Genomic DNA, 19,309 nt, shown 5'->3' with positions numbered 1-19,309 from the left:
GAATTATATTATTGTGGGGATTCATCTTATAAAATTTGACATGAGGAATTATGTGCCTTCTGACAGATAATATTGCTTTTTGGCGTTCAGATACTGCAAATGTGTTCTTCAGAAATCCTCAGAGACAGTTAAATTAAGAAAACACATTGTGTATTATACAGTGTTTTCTCAATAGGAAGAAAATAAATCACCCCTTGTTTCATAGTAAATTAAGAAAAAACAGCAGCCTGTGGGTTTTTTTATCCGCTGCTAAAAACAAGTATTATTTGGTCTAAACTTACAGTGGAATCATCTGGTGAAGTCCCTGTCTTCGGGGATGAAGAGCACAACAACATCCTTTGAAGGGAAACAGTGAACAGGTGAGGGAAAAGCACATAAAATCATGCCAGAGGCTAAACTTGTTAAAATGCAACAGCCATTTGTTGTATGAGGTGATGTCAGAGGGACAAAGGTAATTGGCAGTAACATGATGTTGGTCATGATGATTTGACCCTCTGCAACCATAACCCTTTTTGACCCCTGTAAAAGAATCTGTTAGAATCTACTGGAAGCTATTTAGGGACAGAAAACCCATTCATTTCACCACAGCAGGAAAGTAATAGCTTGGCAGTATGTGATTAGTAATTGGTAACATTAAACTGATCCCCATCTGACAATGAGACTTGCACCTGCAACTGTATTTGCTGATATTTTGGTTCTAAAGTTAAAGAAATGGCATTGCTTTGCTAATACCAAATAAATGCTCTGTATTGTTTAAATGAGGTATACTTTTAGACAAGGCATTGACATTTTTTAACTTTGTTCATTGTCATCTTGTTATTTCTTACATCTCAAGCATTCAAGCTATTCATGCTACTAAGATGGTCTTTTAATACTAATAGCCCATAGTAATTATTTCTGTATTTATAAATAGAAGTTGTGAAAAATGTAAGCAAATTCATAACCCTACTTTTCATCCCGGAGTATGTCTCAGCTTTTATATGCTGACATCTCAGGAATGTCTGAAAAGAATTCAAATCTCAGATCATTACACAAATGTGCCATTGTTACAGTAGTCCCTCACTGAAGGCTTTGTATAAACGCGAACAGTGCCCCCCTCCTGCTTTCAGGTAGATTCCTGGAGCACTCTGTCTACAGCAAACAGCAGAGGCATCTGTGGTCCACGTATACCCCAACATCCACCTACTGTACATCTCAGTGCGAACATCTCTCCAACGCAGTGCGGCTTTAAGAGAACCGGGGCTCTTAAATCTGAGCTTGGCTCCTCCTACCTCCATGATGTCAGTCGGAGGGAGAGCGAGAGGGAGAGAGGTGAGCAGCATTGAGGAACTGAGTTCATACAATACTACTGAGACATCTACAGCTTAGCAGACAGATACGGTGAACCGCCTATCCCGGCTCCTGTAAGTGATGCTGCACTGAGGCACACTTTGATCCAACTCCACTGGGGGGGCGATGCGCTCTCTGCATCCCGCATTTAAGAGTTTTTTTGGGGGAGAGCGCGTACAGCCTTGAATCAGTCAAAACAAGTGGTTATAACATTAAAATAGGTTTAAGCTTTCACTTCTTCATCAGAAGTCTCTCTCTGTTTTTTTTTTTTTCGCCCTCTTGGATTTAAGTTTGATGTGCTGTTTAAGAGGCTTTTAACGCACACACGTGTAAGTTTGCTGCCAGCTGGCGAAAATAGGAATTTCAAGGCAAATTAGGCTAGAGAGACAAAGTTTATGTAAAACAAGCGTGGATCACTGCGTATCTCCGCCTGTGGGATTGTGAGCCCAATACATCCGAAGAGGAATTACAGCGTCCTTTAAGTTGATCGCTGTGCATGCCCTTTTTCTCTTGCACGCGAGGACCACATTTTTTTTTAGCACATGGATAAGTTTTTGTAGTGGATAACATTTTTTCTACGCTTCTTACCGATTTTGATGAGGATCCTTTCTGCCCGTTTCCCCCACTTCACATTAATTCATGGCACTTCTTTTTTGTGAATCAGTGATGTCTCTGCGCGACGGTACTCACGGTTGATTTTTTTCCATCGTATTCGAACGGAAAGGTAAGCTTCGCTCTTATATACTACTTTACTGTTAAAAACAAAATGCATTTTACTTTAGCGCTCTCTGAATGTAGGCGCATATGACCGCTCTATCCTGTGTGCGTATTTGGAGAGCTCCATAGCCTAATTTATTTACTCTGTACGTACTGAAATCTCGGTAAGAGTGAGGACATGAAGTATATATATATAAAATCAAGGACAACAACATAAACTGGACGAAAATCGGGGACTGTAAATCCTAAAAGGTAGTTCGATAGTGTTGCGACAGTGGGTAATTTTGACGCTGAGTGGGTTTTCCTAGAGCTGCTCCAAAGATATAATAGGCGTCCCCGTGAACCGAGTGTAAATACAAATTATCCATTTACACGGTGCATCGTGGAGCATCTAAGCGGAGTTGTCGCATTATGAATGTGTACCGCGTGGCCGGTCACGACTTCGGGCTTTATTTAGTCTTGCTCATTGCTGATCGTTAGATAGATAGGCCTACTTTCCAAGAGCATCCAACAACAGGGACTTTTCAGCGCAGGTTTCTCAACAGCTTGGCCGCTAAGCTCGGTGCGTGGGTGCGCAGCAACAGCGCGCTCCTGGTCCACCGGTTTAGCTGTCACAGACCATAACCTCAGGGGCTTTCATCCTGTTCACACTCCGACTCGGGGGAGAGGGGGGAAAAGCAAACACGGAGTGAATTTGTTCGAAGAATAATAGTTCAAATAGTCAATATGAATTCCACTTCTTCCTAGAATTAACCACCACGGTTGGCTTTTGTGGATAATTTGCTATACCTGACCCGCATGCATATTATTATTGTGGCTGTTTTGAGAGGCCTGTTAAACTCAGTATTTCCTGGAGAATAACTTCAAATGGTAATGTGAAGCTCCCGAGATGTGCCAGATATTTTGGCATTATCCTCGGCGGTTTATATTAAAAAGGGAGTCAGTGGATGATGGAAGCAAGGTATATACTTTATTTGCAAAACATAAAAAACTATTTTATCATTCACATCCACATTTTAAAATCGCCAAACGCAACTGAACCAACTGACTGTAGTCTTTAATATCCTTGCATGACATGCTCCAAATTTGTTTTATGGCTCTTAGAGGTTGAACTACAGCACTACCGAGTGCTGAGTTTTGGGAGTCATTAACTTGCTCAGGGACACACTATGTGTTCTGAAGAGCTAATACAGTAAGTAACTGTGGTGTCAGGGATTCTTACCAGGAATGGTGTCTTTCTGTATTTGCTTCAAACTCTTTCCACAGTTATAATTAGTTTATATAATACAGTTAATTAAGGATTTCGCCACAATTTAAGTTCATTTTAGTTCCTCTCTTGTGTGACTTTCTGATGACACTGTAGCAGATAGCAGAAGGTGTCCTTTTCATTCTTCATCAACTATGACTTATTAAATTTGACTACCTGTATAAAATGTATCTTTTCTGAAATGATTTCAGAATCCACAATGGAAAACTTTTGAAATATTTTGGCAGCGTCTTTCCACACCATTAAGAGAGACATTTATATTTTAGCACTTATTCATAGTAGTGAATTTTTTCATAAGTTTTTCACAAGTTTTATTATTTTGATGGTTTCTCTGACTATTTAGGATTGAATTTAGGATTAGTCAACCCAGACCCATAAATAAAAATTTCATACAGTTTTAAAATGTACTTACAAGTTAAAATTAACTTGAGAGATGACGTAAAACTGCACCAACCGAATCGATCACTGATTTAGCTTTTGGATTTCCATGTATGGACTGCCCTCTTGAGGTCCATGATTACAGCACTGATATTTAGCTTGTCATCTTGGAAATAGCGGAGGTCATTTGTTTACCTGTGTAGTAAAAGTCTTCTTATGCTAGTTAATCTAAGTATTAAATTGATTCAGAGGTGAATATGCAGTGGCTCAGTCAGCCAAACAGCATTGCTTGAATCTACTTAAACATTATGCTAGATATTATGAATCAGAACTTTTTTTATGTAGTAGGTAACCCTCTTTTTTAGTTGAACTTCACTCTACATACATTGCTGGTATTATTTCCATATTGAGGATATTTTTTCTTGCAGTATATTACCTTGCACTATTACATTGCCTAAGCACTACAGCTTAGGCAATATAGACATTGCTGAAGTTTCCCAAGAGAAAACAACTTTTGTTCCACCACCATGTGAAGAGAATTGGTCTAGCGGTGTGCACTAAAAAAGAACTGACTGATCATGACAGAAACCTGGTCTGTCAGACTGTCAGCGATCCTTAAAGCTGTTAAAAGGGAAAATGCTCATGACAATCAAACGTATTCCATCTACCGGTGCCCTCTCTTTAAAATCTCTTTGGATCCACAGGCAATATTGATATACAACTGTGGTAAAAACCTGGCTTTGACAGTTAAAGGACTCCAAATGTCAGAGTAACTACACTGAAAGTTTCCAATAAGGGTATCTTTTAGGGGTGAAGGTAGGAGGTGGCAGTAGATGTATGTCTCCTCTCCCGCTGCTCCCTTCAGCGGTTGCAAACCACAGGAAGACCTGTCCATCACACTGTCGTGGAAAGTGATCTCGGGCCAGCCTGCTCCTCTTCGCTGTGTTTCCCAAGAGGGAGGCTTGAGTTTGCCTACTGGATTCAACCTGCTGTCTGGGGCTCAAAATAGCATTTCAGCAGACTAGTGAAATGTAAGCAAAGGAGACACTCTGACTGACACCTAGAATCCCCCTCCTCTTACTTTTTCCCCCTCCAGCACAATTCCTTTCTCACCTAGCTTATCCCTTATGGACAGGTTTTTAAAGAAGTGTGACAAGTGAAAATCACTGCACTTGTTGGAAAATCATGGTTCAGAGAAAAGATCCCACATCAAATTAATAGAATACCAGGAGTAAATATGTTCAAGGGCAAGGTGTACCTCTCACTTGTTAAATAGTTAATATTTTAACTTCATTAGTTAAATAGCTACAAATGTATATTTATCCTGATGTATATGTATATCTGAAAAAAAAATAGAAAAATAGAAAAAAGAGCGCATTTGCAACACCCATTAGCGATGCAAGGGTGTCTTGCTTTTTACTACATTTGTACTCCTGCATGTACTGAATGAAAAACATACTACACGCCTTCATCCTGCAGCACATTATTGTCACTTACCAGAAAGAGGAGATCTAGATCATGCTTTGATCTTTTCTGTTTTTTTCACTTCAGCGAATCACATCCCATTTAAGGATGTAATTTAAACTTCATTTTACGTCGTGCGAGCTCAGCCTTGCACTGCCTGGCGATCATCACAGTAAAGCAATTGCTGCTCACTCTAAGAAAGATGCACACTTCAAAGTAAAGTGTGTCACGGTTACTAATAGGATATATCTCATCAATATTTTGACGTGACAGTACAGCACTGCTAATATTGCACATGTAGAATAAGTAACCCTCACACAGATCAATGTCATCTCGCTTTTTTTTCCTGTTCAACTGTTCTTTAATGAGTCTCGTGCGACTGCTTTGTGAAATGTGGGAAGTCTGTGTCTACACATTTCATGAATGCCTTGCAATTGTTGGAGATTCAAAACCAGCTTAATTAAATTCTTATTTTTAATCAATTCCCCTTTGTCAGCGGGCAGAAAGCTTCAATAGCTATGAACGCTGTTGCCTTGCCAATTTAGAGGACCCCTGTAGTGCAGTTTAGGTAATCATACTTTTTCTACAGAATACTGTCTCAAATGGATGGAAATTTTATAAAGTAGGTAATATTATACCTGGATAGCAACAAGTCGGGTATGCGTACAAATTTAAAGCAGAATCTGTAAACTGTTGTGTCGTGGCTGTCATACACATTTGCCATCCTTCGAAGTAAATGTGTGTTTGATTTCAAGGCAGCCGCCTTGTGAATACAAATCGATATCTTGAGGATATTCATATAAGGTTAACAAACACTCACTGGGAAAGTTATTAGCTGTTAATTGTGCTGCAATGCAGATGGGTGGTTGAGGCCGTGGGGTGGGGGTATCCTTATAAGACTTTACCCTTACATGTGGATTAAAAACAGACCAGTAATATAATATTCTTGTTCCCCCCCCAAAAAAAAAAATCTAGCAAAGAAGGATGTACTTTTGTAATAAGACTTAACTTCTGCCTATTAACGCATATGTGGCAAAACCTCAGTGGAGACCAGCGCAGCTGTGGGTGACACTACGGAATACAGTCTCTTGAGTAAATCCAAGAACGTTAAATGAATGAACTCATAGAAAATGCTAGCTAGCAAATCACATCACACACAGAGTAACTCACTTAATAACAGGTAAGGGTTCAGGGGGCAACATGTATTTGGTGTCACTGGGCAAACAAATTAATAATAACTGTGTAGTATATTAAATTAAAATGCTCTCACAGAGATCTAGTCTCCTTCTCCTCTCCTATCCTCTTTCTAGGTTTTCAAACAATAGAAAATTTAGCCTGTGACTGCAGACTTTAGTACGTTAGTAACCTTATTAGACCAAATCAGGTGAGCTGTACAAATTAGTATAGTGAATGGAAAAGCCAAGATAGGAGGTATAACACAGTGGCGTAATGTGATAAGCAGGAGTAAACAGGGTTTGAGTTTTTGTAGCATATTGACATATTTTTAGCTTGTAGTATGTGCATATGTCCATGTGCTCAGAACTGAAAGGGGGGAGCTGCAGGAAGGCTGCCATTTTTAAAATCTGGCATTTTTTTTCCTGCAACCTTTTCTCACTTTCTGCCCACTGCAGCTTTAACCAGTGGAAAGCAGTCAATATTTATGCTACAATATGTGCTGAATTGTAAGGTATTAGTCAGTATTGTCTTCCGATGAGCTACCTGGATTTTAGCAATCGAGGATCTTGCGCTTTGGCAAGCTTTTGTACTTGTACAAAAGAAAAATGTATAACAGACTCAAACGAATTGGGACTCTGTGCTTGAAAAGTCATCAGTGAATATTGTTAACTTATGTGAAATCAGCCTCACTGTGTTTTAAACATTTTTGCCTCGCAAACAGCAAACTGTGTGCAGTTTAAATTTAATGCTGGAGATAAAACATTTGCTAGCATGTAATGAAGTTCAGATTAAATTTCTCTAATTTGACTAATGGTGGCTCTCGCAATAAATCATTTCACGTTGTTGTTTCCTTCCACTGCTCTTACTTAAAACGATCATACTGTGCTAGTTTACGCACACACGGACGTTCATGAAATATTTGAGAACTCGATTGTTTACATTCCAAACAAATGATACTCTCCATTAATAGCTGCTGTCAAGCGGTACAACTCCAAGTGTCTGTGTGTGTGTATGTGTGTGTGTGTGCGTTCATGCATGGAAGCAACAGTGCTTAAGGCTCATTTCTGCTTTTTCCAAATGAGCCAAAGCCTGCGTGTGGATGCGCTTTATAAGGACACTACTGTAGCATATTGACTTAGACGACTCATATATGATGGCGGAACAGCAGAACGGTGGTTAGTACTGCTGCCTCAAAGCAAAAGGGCACCTGCGTGGGTTCTCTCTTTGTACTCTGGCTTCCTCCCACAGTCCAGAGACATACAAGTTAGTTAAATTGGTGATTCCAAATTGGCTGTAGGTGTGAATGTGACCATGAGTGGTTGTCTGTCTGTCTCTCTGTGTTAGCCTGTGATAGATTGGTGACCTGTCCAGCGTGTACTCTGCTCTTGCCCTATGACAGCTGGGCTCCAACCCCCCACAACAACTCTCAAATGGACAAGCGGTTAGGGAAATGGATGGATATAAATGAAGCTTTTATCCATTTTTTTGGTTCTTTTTTTTTCAGGCAAAGTAGTTTGTTAACAAGCTTTGAAAGCAAACTATTTCATTGTAACACTGAACCTAACTGCTTTCATACTTCTCAATAAAAATATTAAATGGTTCATTACGGCGTTGAAATGGATTGATGGAATGCATGAACTACTAACCTTTACATGTCCGCTTGCTCAACGGATGTCATTAAAGGTTAATTGTGTAAAACTGCCATTAATTTGCTCTCAAAGACATGGGAAGGATGTTGGCTCATAACTAGTTAGGATGAAGAGGTCAAGTTGAAAACTCTCCATGAGGGAAAATAGTACTAATTACAGCAGAACTTGAATACCGTGTAATTTTCTGCACTGACATTGTGCGTTCTGTCTTTCTCTCTTCTTTTTTCCCCCTCTGGCTCGTCTGTCATGACAGATTTGCTGCAGTGAAAGTGAGGCTCCCATCTACTCTTGAGTATGGACTTAGCAAGTCAGGCTCATGTGCTGGTGGTCTTGCTCACCTGTGTGGTCTTACAATGCCAGGCCCAGGAGAGGGACTACACAGTGAAGGAGGAGCAACCAGAGAACGTCCGAATTGGGAATCTGCGCAAGGACCTGGACCTGAACCTAGACCCCAGCATCAGGCTATCCTCGCCGTTGCAGTTCAAGCCTGTGTATAAAACGGGCGATGTGCCTTTGGTGAGGGTGGAGGCTAACACAGGGGAGATCTTTACCACCAATCACAGAATTGACCGGGAGAAGCTGTGCTCCGGGGTCTTCAACGAGAAACGCTGCTATTACGAGATCGAGGTGGCAGTGTTGCCAGATGAGATCTTCAGATTGGTCAAGATCCGCTTCCTGATTGAGGATGTGAATGACAACGCACCCCTTTTCCAGTCCACTGTAATAAACATCTCCATCCCAGAGAACACGGCCATTAACACACGATACCCGGTGCCCTCAGCATTTGACCCTGATGTTGGGATCAATGGGATCCAACATTATGAACTAGTCAAGGTGAGGATTAAGCCTGTTTCATTATTGATATCTAAAAAGAGAAAAAAAGGAATAAAGTATTTTGTTGTGGTCTTTGAAATCTTATTAATGTTAAAATGGAAAATCGAGTAAGGAGGTATTTCCTTATACATTAGTGAATTTTCAAAAGATTATTGGAAGTATTGGAAGAATCAAGTTTTTTAAATATCTGGTTCAAAGTGGATTTTGTAATGAGCTTTTTCATTAATGAACCTGAAATGTTTAACAGACCTCCGATGGATCTAATGCTTTTTGTTGGTTCTTCCCATTTCGGAAGTTGTATTTGATTCTTTTACGAATTACGATTTTGTTTAAAAATCACTGTGTCTGAGTCCCTAGCACTAATGTATCCCTGTTTTGTTTGATATGTGCTGAACTCTCAACTGTAACAAATCAAACACATCCAGGTATCAGAAAAGAATTTCCACGTAAAGACTTCTTAAAATATCTACTTCACTATAATACTCCATGCTGGCAGCCTAAACTAAATGCTGTTTCTTCCAAATTAAATGGAGTAGTAGGTGACTGAAAGAATATGGCCCGAAGCACTGTGTTACTGGAACAGCGTTCAAGGTACACGTTTACTGAAAGGACTAAATAAAATAAATATACTTTAATTGTCTGTTAGATATATAACTTTCCGAGCAGTTACAGCCACACATTTGAGAGACTGAAAACGATTGTAGTAATTTGTTTTGGAGAAACACTTTTAAAGAACAAACACACAATAGAAAGTATGAAATTAATTGTCTGGCTTTCTTCGAAGCAAGCATAATATTCAGTGCTCACATTATTGATTAAGCTGTGACAAACTCTTACGCCTGCAACATGCCACCTGTGTACATCAGGTCTGAATAGCTGACTATTTGTTAATTAATGAGCTCTTACATCCTTTTTCTTTGTCAGTTTTGTAGACTTCATTTAATACGACTCAGATTCTGCATTAGCTGATTCTTTAAACCCTTTATAGTGCTGTAGAGTGTAGTGCTATAGTGTATATATGCATACTGCAAATGAATTCACAATTTGCATTGAAAATATGACCTACTTTTTCATACAGTGCAGTATGTTGGAGAGTCTAAAAGATTATATACCAGCCATTAATATCTTCATATGTTTTTCATTAGTAGAGAAGGCTGTAAAAAGGGTATGTTTTCGCTGTGTATTAACAGAGAACATGTAGCAGAAAGTGCAGACGCAGCATAAACTGCATGTCCAGTTTCCAGCAACAAGTTACTTATGCTAAACATAGCGCATTAAAGCAGGTGTAAAGGAATAAACTGTATTGTTGTAATATGCATCCAGTACAGAACTAGGAAAAGCCTTTTTTCTGCACTGTAATATTCTTTGTTACCTAATGAATTCAGCTCCAAGTTGAGAAATGTAAGATATTATCATGTGTTCTTCAATTACAGTCTAGACAACACTTAAGGCTTTGCAGATAAGTAGTGAAGATTACATGATCACATAAAACTAAATTATATAACTGTAATAATAACAAATGCAAAAAAGTTGTTGTACTTAAGGGAACGGTGTGAGGCAGCATGACAAGTCCACCGTGGAGTCTCAGATGACGTTAACATTGTGTAGGAATGAACAGAATCATTGCTGTCTGTGTCTGCCTTGAATACCAATTTGCATTTTTAAAGAGTCTCCCCACTGCCAAGACCTCTCCAGCGCAATGTCCTGAATTGTTCATGCCTGGAAAATCACCAACCAAATGTTCTGCTCATTACGATGATCATTTGCAATAATTTTCTTTACCCTTCCCACAATATGGAGCTTTCTAAAAACTGTACCTAGGCTGTGGTTGTGTTATCTTTTCCAGGAAAATCTTCTTTCAGCATCCTTGGCTCCACAGCCCCATTTCGGTACTTCTCATTATATTCTCATTGTATTCAAGATTAATTTGCTTGTATCCCAGGTTCCATATGAGTAAAACGATGTAGGGTGAAGCATTAAAGTGAGTTGGATGCACTTTCAGCCTTTGGTATGTTTTATTTCCGTGGCGAAGTAGAAAGCCAGGGGTTTAGGGGGGAAGGAATGTGTAAGCAATTCCTAGAATAGCTCTTGACCGCTAAGCCACCCTTGGACTATCTTTGTATGGTCCTGTGAGATTTGTGTCAGAAGCTCCCTCAGAATGATAGTTTGCCCAGTTTTTTTCTCGTGTTGTACAGGGCACAGTGCTAAAATTGCTTCCATTGTGTAGCACAATGAGCCATACTCAGTGGTGTGTCACTCCACATGTAACTTGCCTGAGTTGTCAATATACAGAAGAAATGAAAGAAACATGGTGGCCTTTTTTGTGCAACTTTCTTCTTTTTCAAAGCCAAGAGGGACAACGGGTAATTTCGTCCTACACAGTGCTCCAGCTCCACATATAATGGTTGGTAATCATACTTTGAGCAAAACTCCACCATCAGTGCAGCGGTGTGTTACGTCACCTGAATTGAATAGAAGTTGTCCTAAGAAATGGTCAAGGTCAGAGAAAGTAATCACATGCATGACTGGAGAAGAATCCCCCACGAAGGGAGATTTGATCACTACATATTCACAGGATAAGTCGGGTCAACACAGAAACGTACTCAGGACTAAATGAGATTTTAGCATTTGTTTTCCTCTCGCTTTTTACAATTTCAAAAGTTGGCACCGTTCTTTATTCCGGGGCTTGGTGCTTGACGTGCCCTTGCATTCACGTCAGCATCTTTCAGTAGATTTAAAACAGAATATATTTTTTGTTTAAATTTCATTCTGTCACTAGCTTGACTATGTTCCACTAATAAAACAATGTCTGTATTTAGGGCATTTATGCTTAACCTTATTCCAACAACATATTTTGTCTGAAGTTATTTCCAAGGCCAATCCACTATTATTATTTTTTTTTTCACATTTCTAACTGAAATATACCTTAGATTTTGAAGCGGAGTAGTCTTTTTTTCTGGTACTCCAAGTCTGAGCCTGACCAAATTCATTCCCAAACTGATTTGAAGATGCAAAATTTATTCAAGCTTCATTCCCATGTAGCAAGAAAAATGTGATTAATTCATTGCATGGCGCCTATAGGCATGGAATATTTGGGTGGAGAACTCACTCTCAAGCATTTCTACTTTTCATTAGCATCCTATTTTGACACATTTTCTTCTTCTAGGGGTTGACGAAAAGAGGCAAACACTTCCTAGGTTCCTTTGTCTTAATTATATGCATGAGATCATGGCCAGGGGCAAAAGGGGATGAGGGATAGAGAGAAAGAATGAGGAAGAGAGAGAGGGAGAGAGAGAGAGAGAGAGAGAGAGAGAGAGAGAGAGTTTCTATCAGCATTATAAAGAGGTGCTATAGCTTGTGATGAATACCTCTGCCTATTTAGTCCCATCCATGGGCATCACCGTGACTAGAGTCTTCCTGATATATTCACAGCCCAATCTGAGTCTCCTCTGAGTTTTAATAAGGTCATCAAATTGAGTGAAAGATGCATCTACTGATAATCTGAGGCACTGTCGGCAAAATGGGGTTCAGATTCATCCTTCCCTCATCATCTGCCACCTCTGCTTCTGTCAGTGTCCCTCAATCATTTTCATTTAAATTAGCCAACTCTGATTAGATTTTGTACTTCACAAACCTCACATATACGGTGCTCTAATCCCCCCCTTGGCTTCCAGAGAACCTGTGGCCCTGTAATGTGGGATGAAAGGCAAGTCATCAAAGTTCAAGAAGACATGTACCTGTACGGAATATGTGAGGTGGCAGAGCGAGGCATGGTCTAATGTGCACACTTGACCGTTTAGAGAGCTTTGTCCTTCTCACTCAGCCTTAAGGTTTCCAGTGAGTGATTCATGCTAGTATTTGGCCTTTTCTTAGCCTGCCCTAGATCTTATCACAATCCACCAGACTAATTCTGCATTCAGGAGGATGCACAGCCTGAGAGATAGCTCTCCCCAAGTTATTGAAATGCGGTGAGTGCTGCCTTGTCAGTTGTAAAATTGTGTGGAAAAAAGACAAAAGCATAGAGGAAACGCCGGCTTATAAATCATTGTGCAGCATTCCCTTTGACACATGCTAACTCAACATCCTACTATTAACATTGGGCTTTGCGAAAATATCAGCGTGCAGCTATACTGTGCCGAATCTGCAAACTATTCAAACGACTGAGGATTGAGGAGATCTGTATAGCTCGAGTAGTGCTTAACAATACAGCCCCTAGAATGTTGTCTTGGACTTTTCAGTTAGAAATACTTCTGCTGGGTACATAAAGGTTCAGCAGAGTTTATCCATAAGGCAATTTTTTTTCTACAGTTCCACGCAGAGTTTTATATGCAATGTCTGCTTATCCCTATATGACTTTTGCTTGCCAGAAGGATGACAAAATAAGGTCTGAAAGATCATTGCTGCAGTGTTGGCTGTTTTAAGTAGTTCTGTCAATCACTGACATGTTGACAACATTCCCTCTGCAAGCAATTTTTCAGAGTACACAATAATTTACATGCTGCAGCTGCACGTTTTCTTGTGTCGGCTACAAAGCTATGTTGGCACAAGGACAGTTCTAGATTTTGAAACCTACTGAGGACTCTTGTGCTCACAATTTGGTTGAAGTGTTTCTCCCTTGAATAAGCAGAATGTATATATCTTAATCTCATTTGATAGCTGTGCCTAGACAGAGTAATCTCTTCCAACATTATGTGCAGCATGAAGCTTATCTCTTTAAAGAGGATGCTTTTTCTTGTTTTACCATGAAACTGCTTCTGACTGAAAGAGCTTCAAAGGGCTTCTTTGTTTCATAATGTGCATGCAGCTCATTCATGGGCTTGATCGTCTTCTTATTTCCTCCCCCTACTCTCTCTCTCTCTCACTCTCTGTTTTTTTTCCTCTCTCTCTCATACTAGTATGCTATGGTATGGATCCATACCATGTATTTGTCAGGACTACGAAAATAGTGAACATTTGTGCTAGTTTTTTAGGGGGGTGGAAGGCAATTACTCTTAACATTGAGTGCCAGGTCCTCGGGTTTATCATGTGGATTATTCATGTATTTGTTTTTATTATCCTCCAGCTTTACTTTTGCCTAGATTTAGCTCCTCCTGAGTGAAAAGCATGTTTAATATGCAGAATTTTTAACTGTCTTTCTTTTTATGTATAGAGATTTCTTGAGGCGTGTGCAAGTGCTTTATTGGTGTGTCTCCATTCTTGGCTGTCTCTCACTCCTATGTCAAAGTTTCAATGTTTATAAAGACAGCTGTTTCATTTTAACTTGAGACTGTACAGAAAGGTTGAGTGAAGTCTGATTTTATTGATAGTAGCAGAAACTGAATGATGAGGATAAAAAGGTAAACAAATCTCTTAAAGTAGTAGTTAGTCGAAACAGATCATTTACTAAAAAATGGTCATTTGAAAAGGATTTATTACCAAGTATTTCATATATTTTTTGGGATGTGTTTAGAAAGTGTCAGAAATGAACAAAAGCCTGAAAAAAAGCTGATGATTAGCATGTTTGCACATTTGCAGGGACCCAACTGAGATGAGCAGAGCAAAGAGCAAAGAGCCAGCTGCCTTTGTTGAAGAATTTCCCAGGCTGTTTAACTTGACATTCATCAGGATGCATAAGAAGGGCTACAAAGGAACCTGAATAACCTAAGGAGAAACCTCAACAAGATGTTTGTTGTTATAAGATAATTGAAAAATCTGCAATTTAAGAACAAAAATGCCCAAGGATGCCTTGGAATTGTTATCACATATTTCTTTGTTATTACCCAAGTCAAAATGTGATGTTCTTAGTTATGGTACTAATATATCAGTCGAGTCTGGTTTTATTGAAGTGGCTTAGCAATTTTTGCACCAAATGAAACTCACACTGTCTTGTGCCAGACAGTATAAAGGGGAAAAACAAACAAAGAAACAAAAACTTAAGGATAAAATCCTGTGAGAAGTTAAAAACAATGAGTGGACATGTAAAATGCTATTTAACACTAACAAGCTGGTTTCATTTTGTTTCCATTATTCAAATAGGTATATAAAATCAACACCTACAATTAAATATATTGTCCTATCTTTGCAGAGTGTCAGTGAGTTTGGCTTAGACATCATTGAGACGCCCGAAGGTGACAAGTGGCCGCAGCTTATTGTTCAGCAGAACCTGGATCGTGAACAGAAGGATACCTTTGTCATGAAGATAAAGGTGGAGGATGGTGGCAACCCTCCCAAATCCAGCACAGCCATTCTCCAAGTCACCATTTCTGACGTCAATGACAATCGCCCCATTTTCAAGGACAGTGAGCTGGAAGTCACAGTACCAGAAAACGCACCAGTGGGAACATCGGTCGCTCAGCTTCATGCCACGGATGCAGACTTGGGTTCCAATGCGCAGATCCACTTTGCCTTCAGCAACCAGATCTCTTCCTCGACCAAACGTCACTTTGCCATCAACAGCTCTACTGGACTTATCACTGTGAAGCAGCCACTGGACAGGGAGGTAACTCCTGTTCATAAACTCATTGTCCTGGCCAGTGATGGCAGCTCCACCCCTTCCAGAGCCACAGTGACTGTTAATGTAACAGACATTAATGACAATGTTCCCTCTATAGACACTCGCTACATTATCAACCTGGTTAATGGAACTGTTCTGCTGTCTGAGAATGCACCTCTGAACACCAAAATAGCCCTAATTACTGTTACTGACAAGGATGCAGATCTTTATGGCAAAGTAGCTTGCTACACTGACCATGATGTTCCTTTTCGATTGAAGCCTGTCTTTAATGATCAGTTTTTACTCGAGACAGCTGCTCCTCTAGATTATGAGACGACTCGAGAATATGCAATTAAGATAGTGGCCTCGGATAGGGGGACACCTCCTTTGAACACTTCAGCTATGGTCTTAATTAAAATCAAGGATGAGAACGACAATGCGCCCATCTTTCCCCAGCCAGAAATCCAGCTTTCCATACCGGAGAACAATGACCCCTCTACACAGTTAATAAAAATAAGCGCCACTGACGCAGACAGTGGACATAATGCAGAGATTATTTATACTCTCAGCCCTGATGCGCCTGATGGGTTTAACATTGACAGACGGTCAGGAATTCTCTCTGTTGGCAAACGACTGGACAGAGAGAAGCAGGAGAGGTACTCATTCACTGTCATAGCGAGGGACAATGGCTCTACATCCCTGCAGAGCAATGTCACTGTCAAGCTAATTGTCCAGGACCTTAATGACAACAGCCCAACTTTCACACACCCTGAGTACAACTTCTATGTGCCTGAAAACCTGCCTCTCTATGGAACTGTTGGCTTAATCACAGTAACGGATGCAGATGCAGGAGATAATGCTGTTGTAACTTTGTCCATTTTGAATGGGAAAGACAATTTTATCATTGACCCCCAAACTGGCGTGATCAAACCCAATATTACCTTTGATAGGGAACAGCAAAGCTCCTACACATTTATGGTAAAGGCAGTTGATGGAGGACAACCTCCAAGCTCCTCCTATGCCAAGGTCACTATCAATGTAGTCGATGTGAATGACAATCGCCCCGTGTTCGTCATTCCGTCCTCCAATTACTCATATGACCTAGTGCGAACCACCACCACCCCTGGTGCTGTGGTCACCAGAGTGTTTGCCATTGACAATGACACTGGTATGAATGCTGAGCTGCAATACAGTCTTATTAGCAGCATCATCATTACATCTAGGGTCTCCCCTCGAGGTCTCTTTGCCATCGACAAAACAACGGGTAACATAACACTGCAGGAGAAAATAGTTTCAGCTGATCAGGGGCTGCACAGGCTGGTAGTCAAAGTCAAAGATTTAGGCCAGCCGGAGTCATTACATGCTATTGCACTCGTTCACTTGTTTGTAAATGACTCTGTGTCAAATGCTACCTTTATACAAGAGCAACTGCGAAAAAGTATGGAGACACCATTGGATCGCAACATAGGGGACAGTGAGGTAGCGCCTCAAGCTAACGGATATGTGATTGTCGTCATAGCTATCATAGCAGGGACCATGACTGTCATCTTGGTGATATTTGTGACCGCTTTAGTGCGCTGCCGACAGACACCTAGACATAAAGTAGTGCAGAAGGGCAAGCAAAGTGGAGAGTGGGTGTCACCTAACCAAGAAAACCGTCAGATCAAGAAAAAGAAGAAGAGAAAGAAGCGATCTCCTAAGAGCCTCCTCCTGAACTTTGTGACCATAGATGAATCCAAGCCTGACGACCCCACGCACGAGCATGTTAATGGTACACTGGATCTCCCTGTGGAGCTAGAGGAGCAAACCATGGGGAAGTACAACTGGGCAACCACGCCGACCACCTTCAAACCTGACAGCCCCGATTTAGCCAAGCATTACAAATCTGCATCCCCTCAGCCTACGTTTCAAATCAAACCCGAAACACCAGTGGCCCCAAAGAAACACCACGTGATCCAGGAGCTCCCCTTGGACAACACATTTGTGGTGGGATGTGACTCACTCTCCAAATGCTCATCGACTAGCTCCGACCCATACAGTGTCTCAGAGTGCAGCTGTCAGGGGGGATTCAAGACTGCGGGGCAAAGCACCAACCGACAGGTAATTCATGACTTCCTTTTTAAACCCACCCACACTAGTCCCCACTCACGCTCCCCTTGCTGTCCTCTGGTAGGTGATGTTAAAGGGGGTGGGTGGGAGCATGAAGGAAGGGGATTTACCTACACAGACCATGACCATGTCTTCATGAATGTCATTTCCACCTAAAAATGGGAAGAGATGAAACAAACAAAAATGAAAGAAAACGTAATTTGTTGCAATTAATGCAGCAAACCATCCACTGTACTGTTGTTAATCCACCCTGTTTTCATTTTGACCATTTAAATGCAACCATAACTGTATAATCATTTACCATAAAACATGCTCAGCTTTCAAAATCCAATCTTTGAGCAATGGAAGCAGAACAACTACAGTGGCTAGCTGTTTTAAAATGGACAGGGAGTGCTGGCGGTGCAAACTGGGATATGCAGCAACTCTGAATTTGAGTTATTAGGATGAATGAAGCTGTGACTATTTGGCTAACATTGTCAAAGGCACAAGTGTGAAAGCAAAAGTGCAAAAAAATTTAAAAAAAAATGTGCTAAAACAACTTGATAAAGAAATCCCATATTTTTGTGGCTTCAGTCGTGAAAATATTAAGTCCTAGCTTAACTGTGCCAGTGATGCTTTGTGGGAGTGAAACTCATTTAAATGCCAAGGTATAGCAAAGGGCTTATGATTCCCTAAGAGATATTTGCCAAATGTGAAGTGCCCCAATAAATAAAAACTGGCAAAGGGAAATAAATGTAAATCAGAAGTAAGGAGAGGTGGCCTTGCTCTGTGCTGACAGCCAGAGCAGAGCGCTGTGGGGAAGACTGAGTACTGTTTGGGGCGGGGGAGAGGGGGGGGAGGGGGGGGTCACAGGGATCAAGGTGACGCAGAGCCTTGAGACCAGTATACTTAAACACCAAGGGAGCAGTAAAATAAAAAAGCCAGCCAGGCCAGTGTTGCATTTAGCCCATAAATGTCCTACTTTAATGACCCCAATTATTGTTATAAATGGCATATGTTGATTCAAATACTTTACATTTTTTAAATGGTCTCACGTTAGTGAGGATCACAACAAAGGTTTGCCACACTGATGTGTTGCAGTTTGTGTTCGACAGGGTGATGTTGTTGTATTTCTAATGCGTGACAAAGTAATATCATGTTGATATTTGACCTGCTATCACTCTGACGATGGAATTAATGAAGGTTGATTGGTCTGTGCGTGGGGTCGTAATTTATTCATACCGATCTGTGTGTGTTGCCATAGTTAGTGTCAAACATCCAGTTGATTTTTCTGGCTTTTCCAATCATTTCCTTGTGTTTCATTTTGCTTCTTTTAAGATTTTTGATGATTCCCATTGTTGCTTGGTTGCACTGGCTTTCGTTTTTGTTACTGTTTTGATCATGACTTTCACAACTGTCATTCATGCAATTCTGGGTCAATTTCATGATATTGCATCAATAATTGATTTTGTTTGATGAGGTGCTTGCTTTTCTTTGTGTCTAGCATCATATTGCACACAGTTTCTCGATCTTTGGTTCACGTCTTTCTTTTTGCTCTCACTATGCTTCTATTTGAGATCTAGCAAGCTTTAAAATTCATCATAGCGTAGTTGTGGCAAATGACTGTTGATCCTGTGAAGTATTGTACTTAGGCTAATTTATGAAGACACCCACACAGACTTGATAGTCATTCCCTTCATCCACCTTTTATTTGAACCCCTAGTTAAAAGCTATGCTCTGCCATGGTACATTATACATAAGCCTGCTACATGCCCCTGGTACCAAAGATTTCATCCATAATGTGTTTATATGACACACTGACGAGTTGTCAGAATGATTTTCCCCTCTTACAAGTAGTGGCTGCCCTGAAATATGCAGAAATATTCAGCCTGTGTTCAACCATCCTAAATTATTATCCGTTATGAATTTTATGCA

General features: G+C 40.4%; 1 protein-coding gene across 2 annotated transcripts in view; it reads left to right on the top strand.

The window, feature by feature from the left end:
* Positions 1-1,289: 1,289 nt before the first annotated feature.
* pcdh11 (protocadherin 11) overlaps positions 1,290-19,309 on the top strand; it is a 133,672-nt gene continuing 115,652 nt past the window's right edge. Inside the window, exons 1-3 of one of the 2 annotated variants that reach the window (XM_084948264.1) lie at positions 1,290-2,053; positions 8,234-8,814; positions 14,879-17,386. In XM_084948264.1, coding sequence (XP_084804390.1) covers positions 8,275-8,814; positions 14,879-17,386 — 3,048 coding nt within the window. In that variant the 5' untranslated portion in view covers positions 1,290-2,053; positions 8,234-8,274. The remainder of the gene's footprint in view (positions 2,054-8,233; positions 8,815-14,878; positions 17,387-19,309) is intronic. The other variant, XM_084948273.1, reaches the window with a different exon arrangement.

The sequence above is a fragment of the Perissodus microlepis genome, chromosome 2 (genome assembly GCF_051167445.1).
Source record: "Perissodus microlepis isolate ML-2025 ecotype Zambia chromosome 2, ASM5116744v1, whole genome shotgun sequence".
Lineage (NCBI taxonomy): Eukaryota > Metazoa > Chordata > Actinopteri > Cichliformes > Cichlidae > Perissodus > Perissodus microlepis.
Note: the sequence above shows the minus strand (reverse complement) of the source record. Positions and strands in the feature narration are given on the sequence as shown.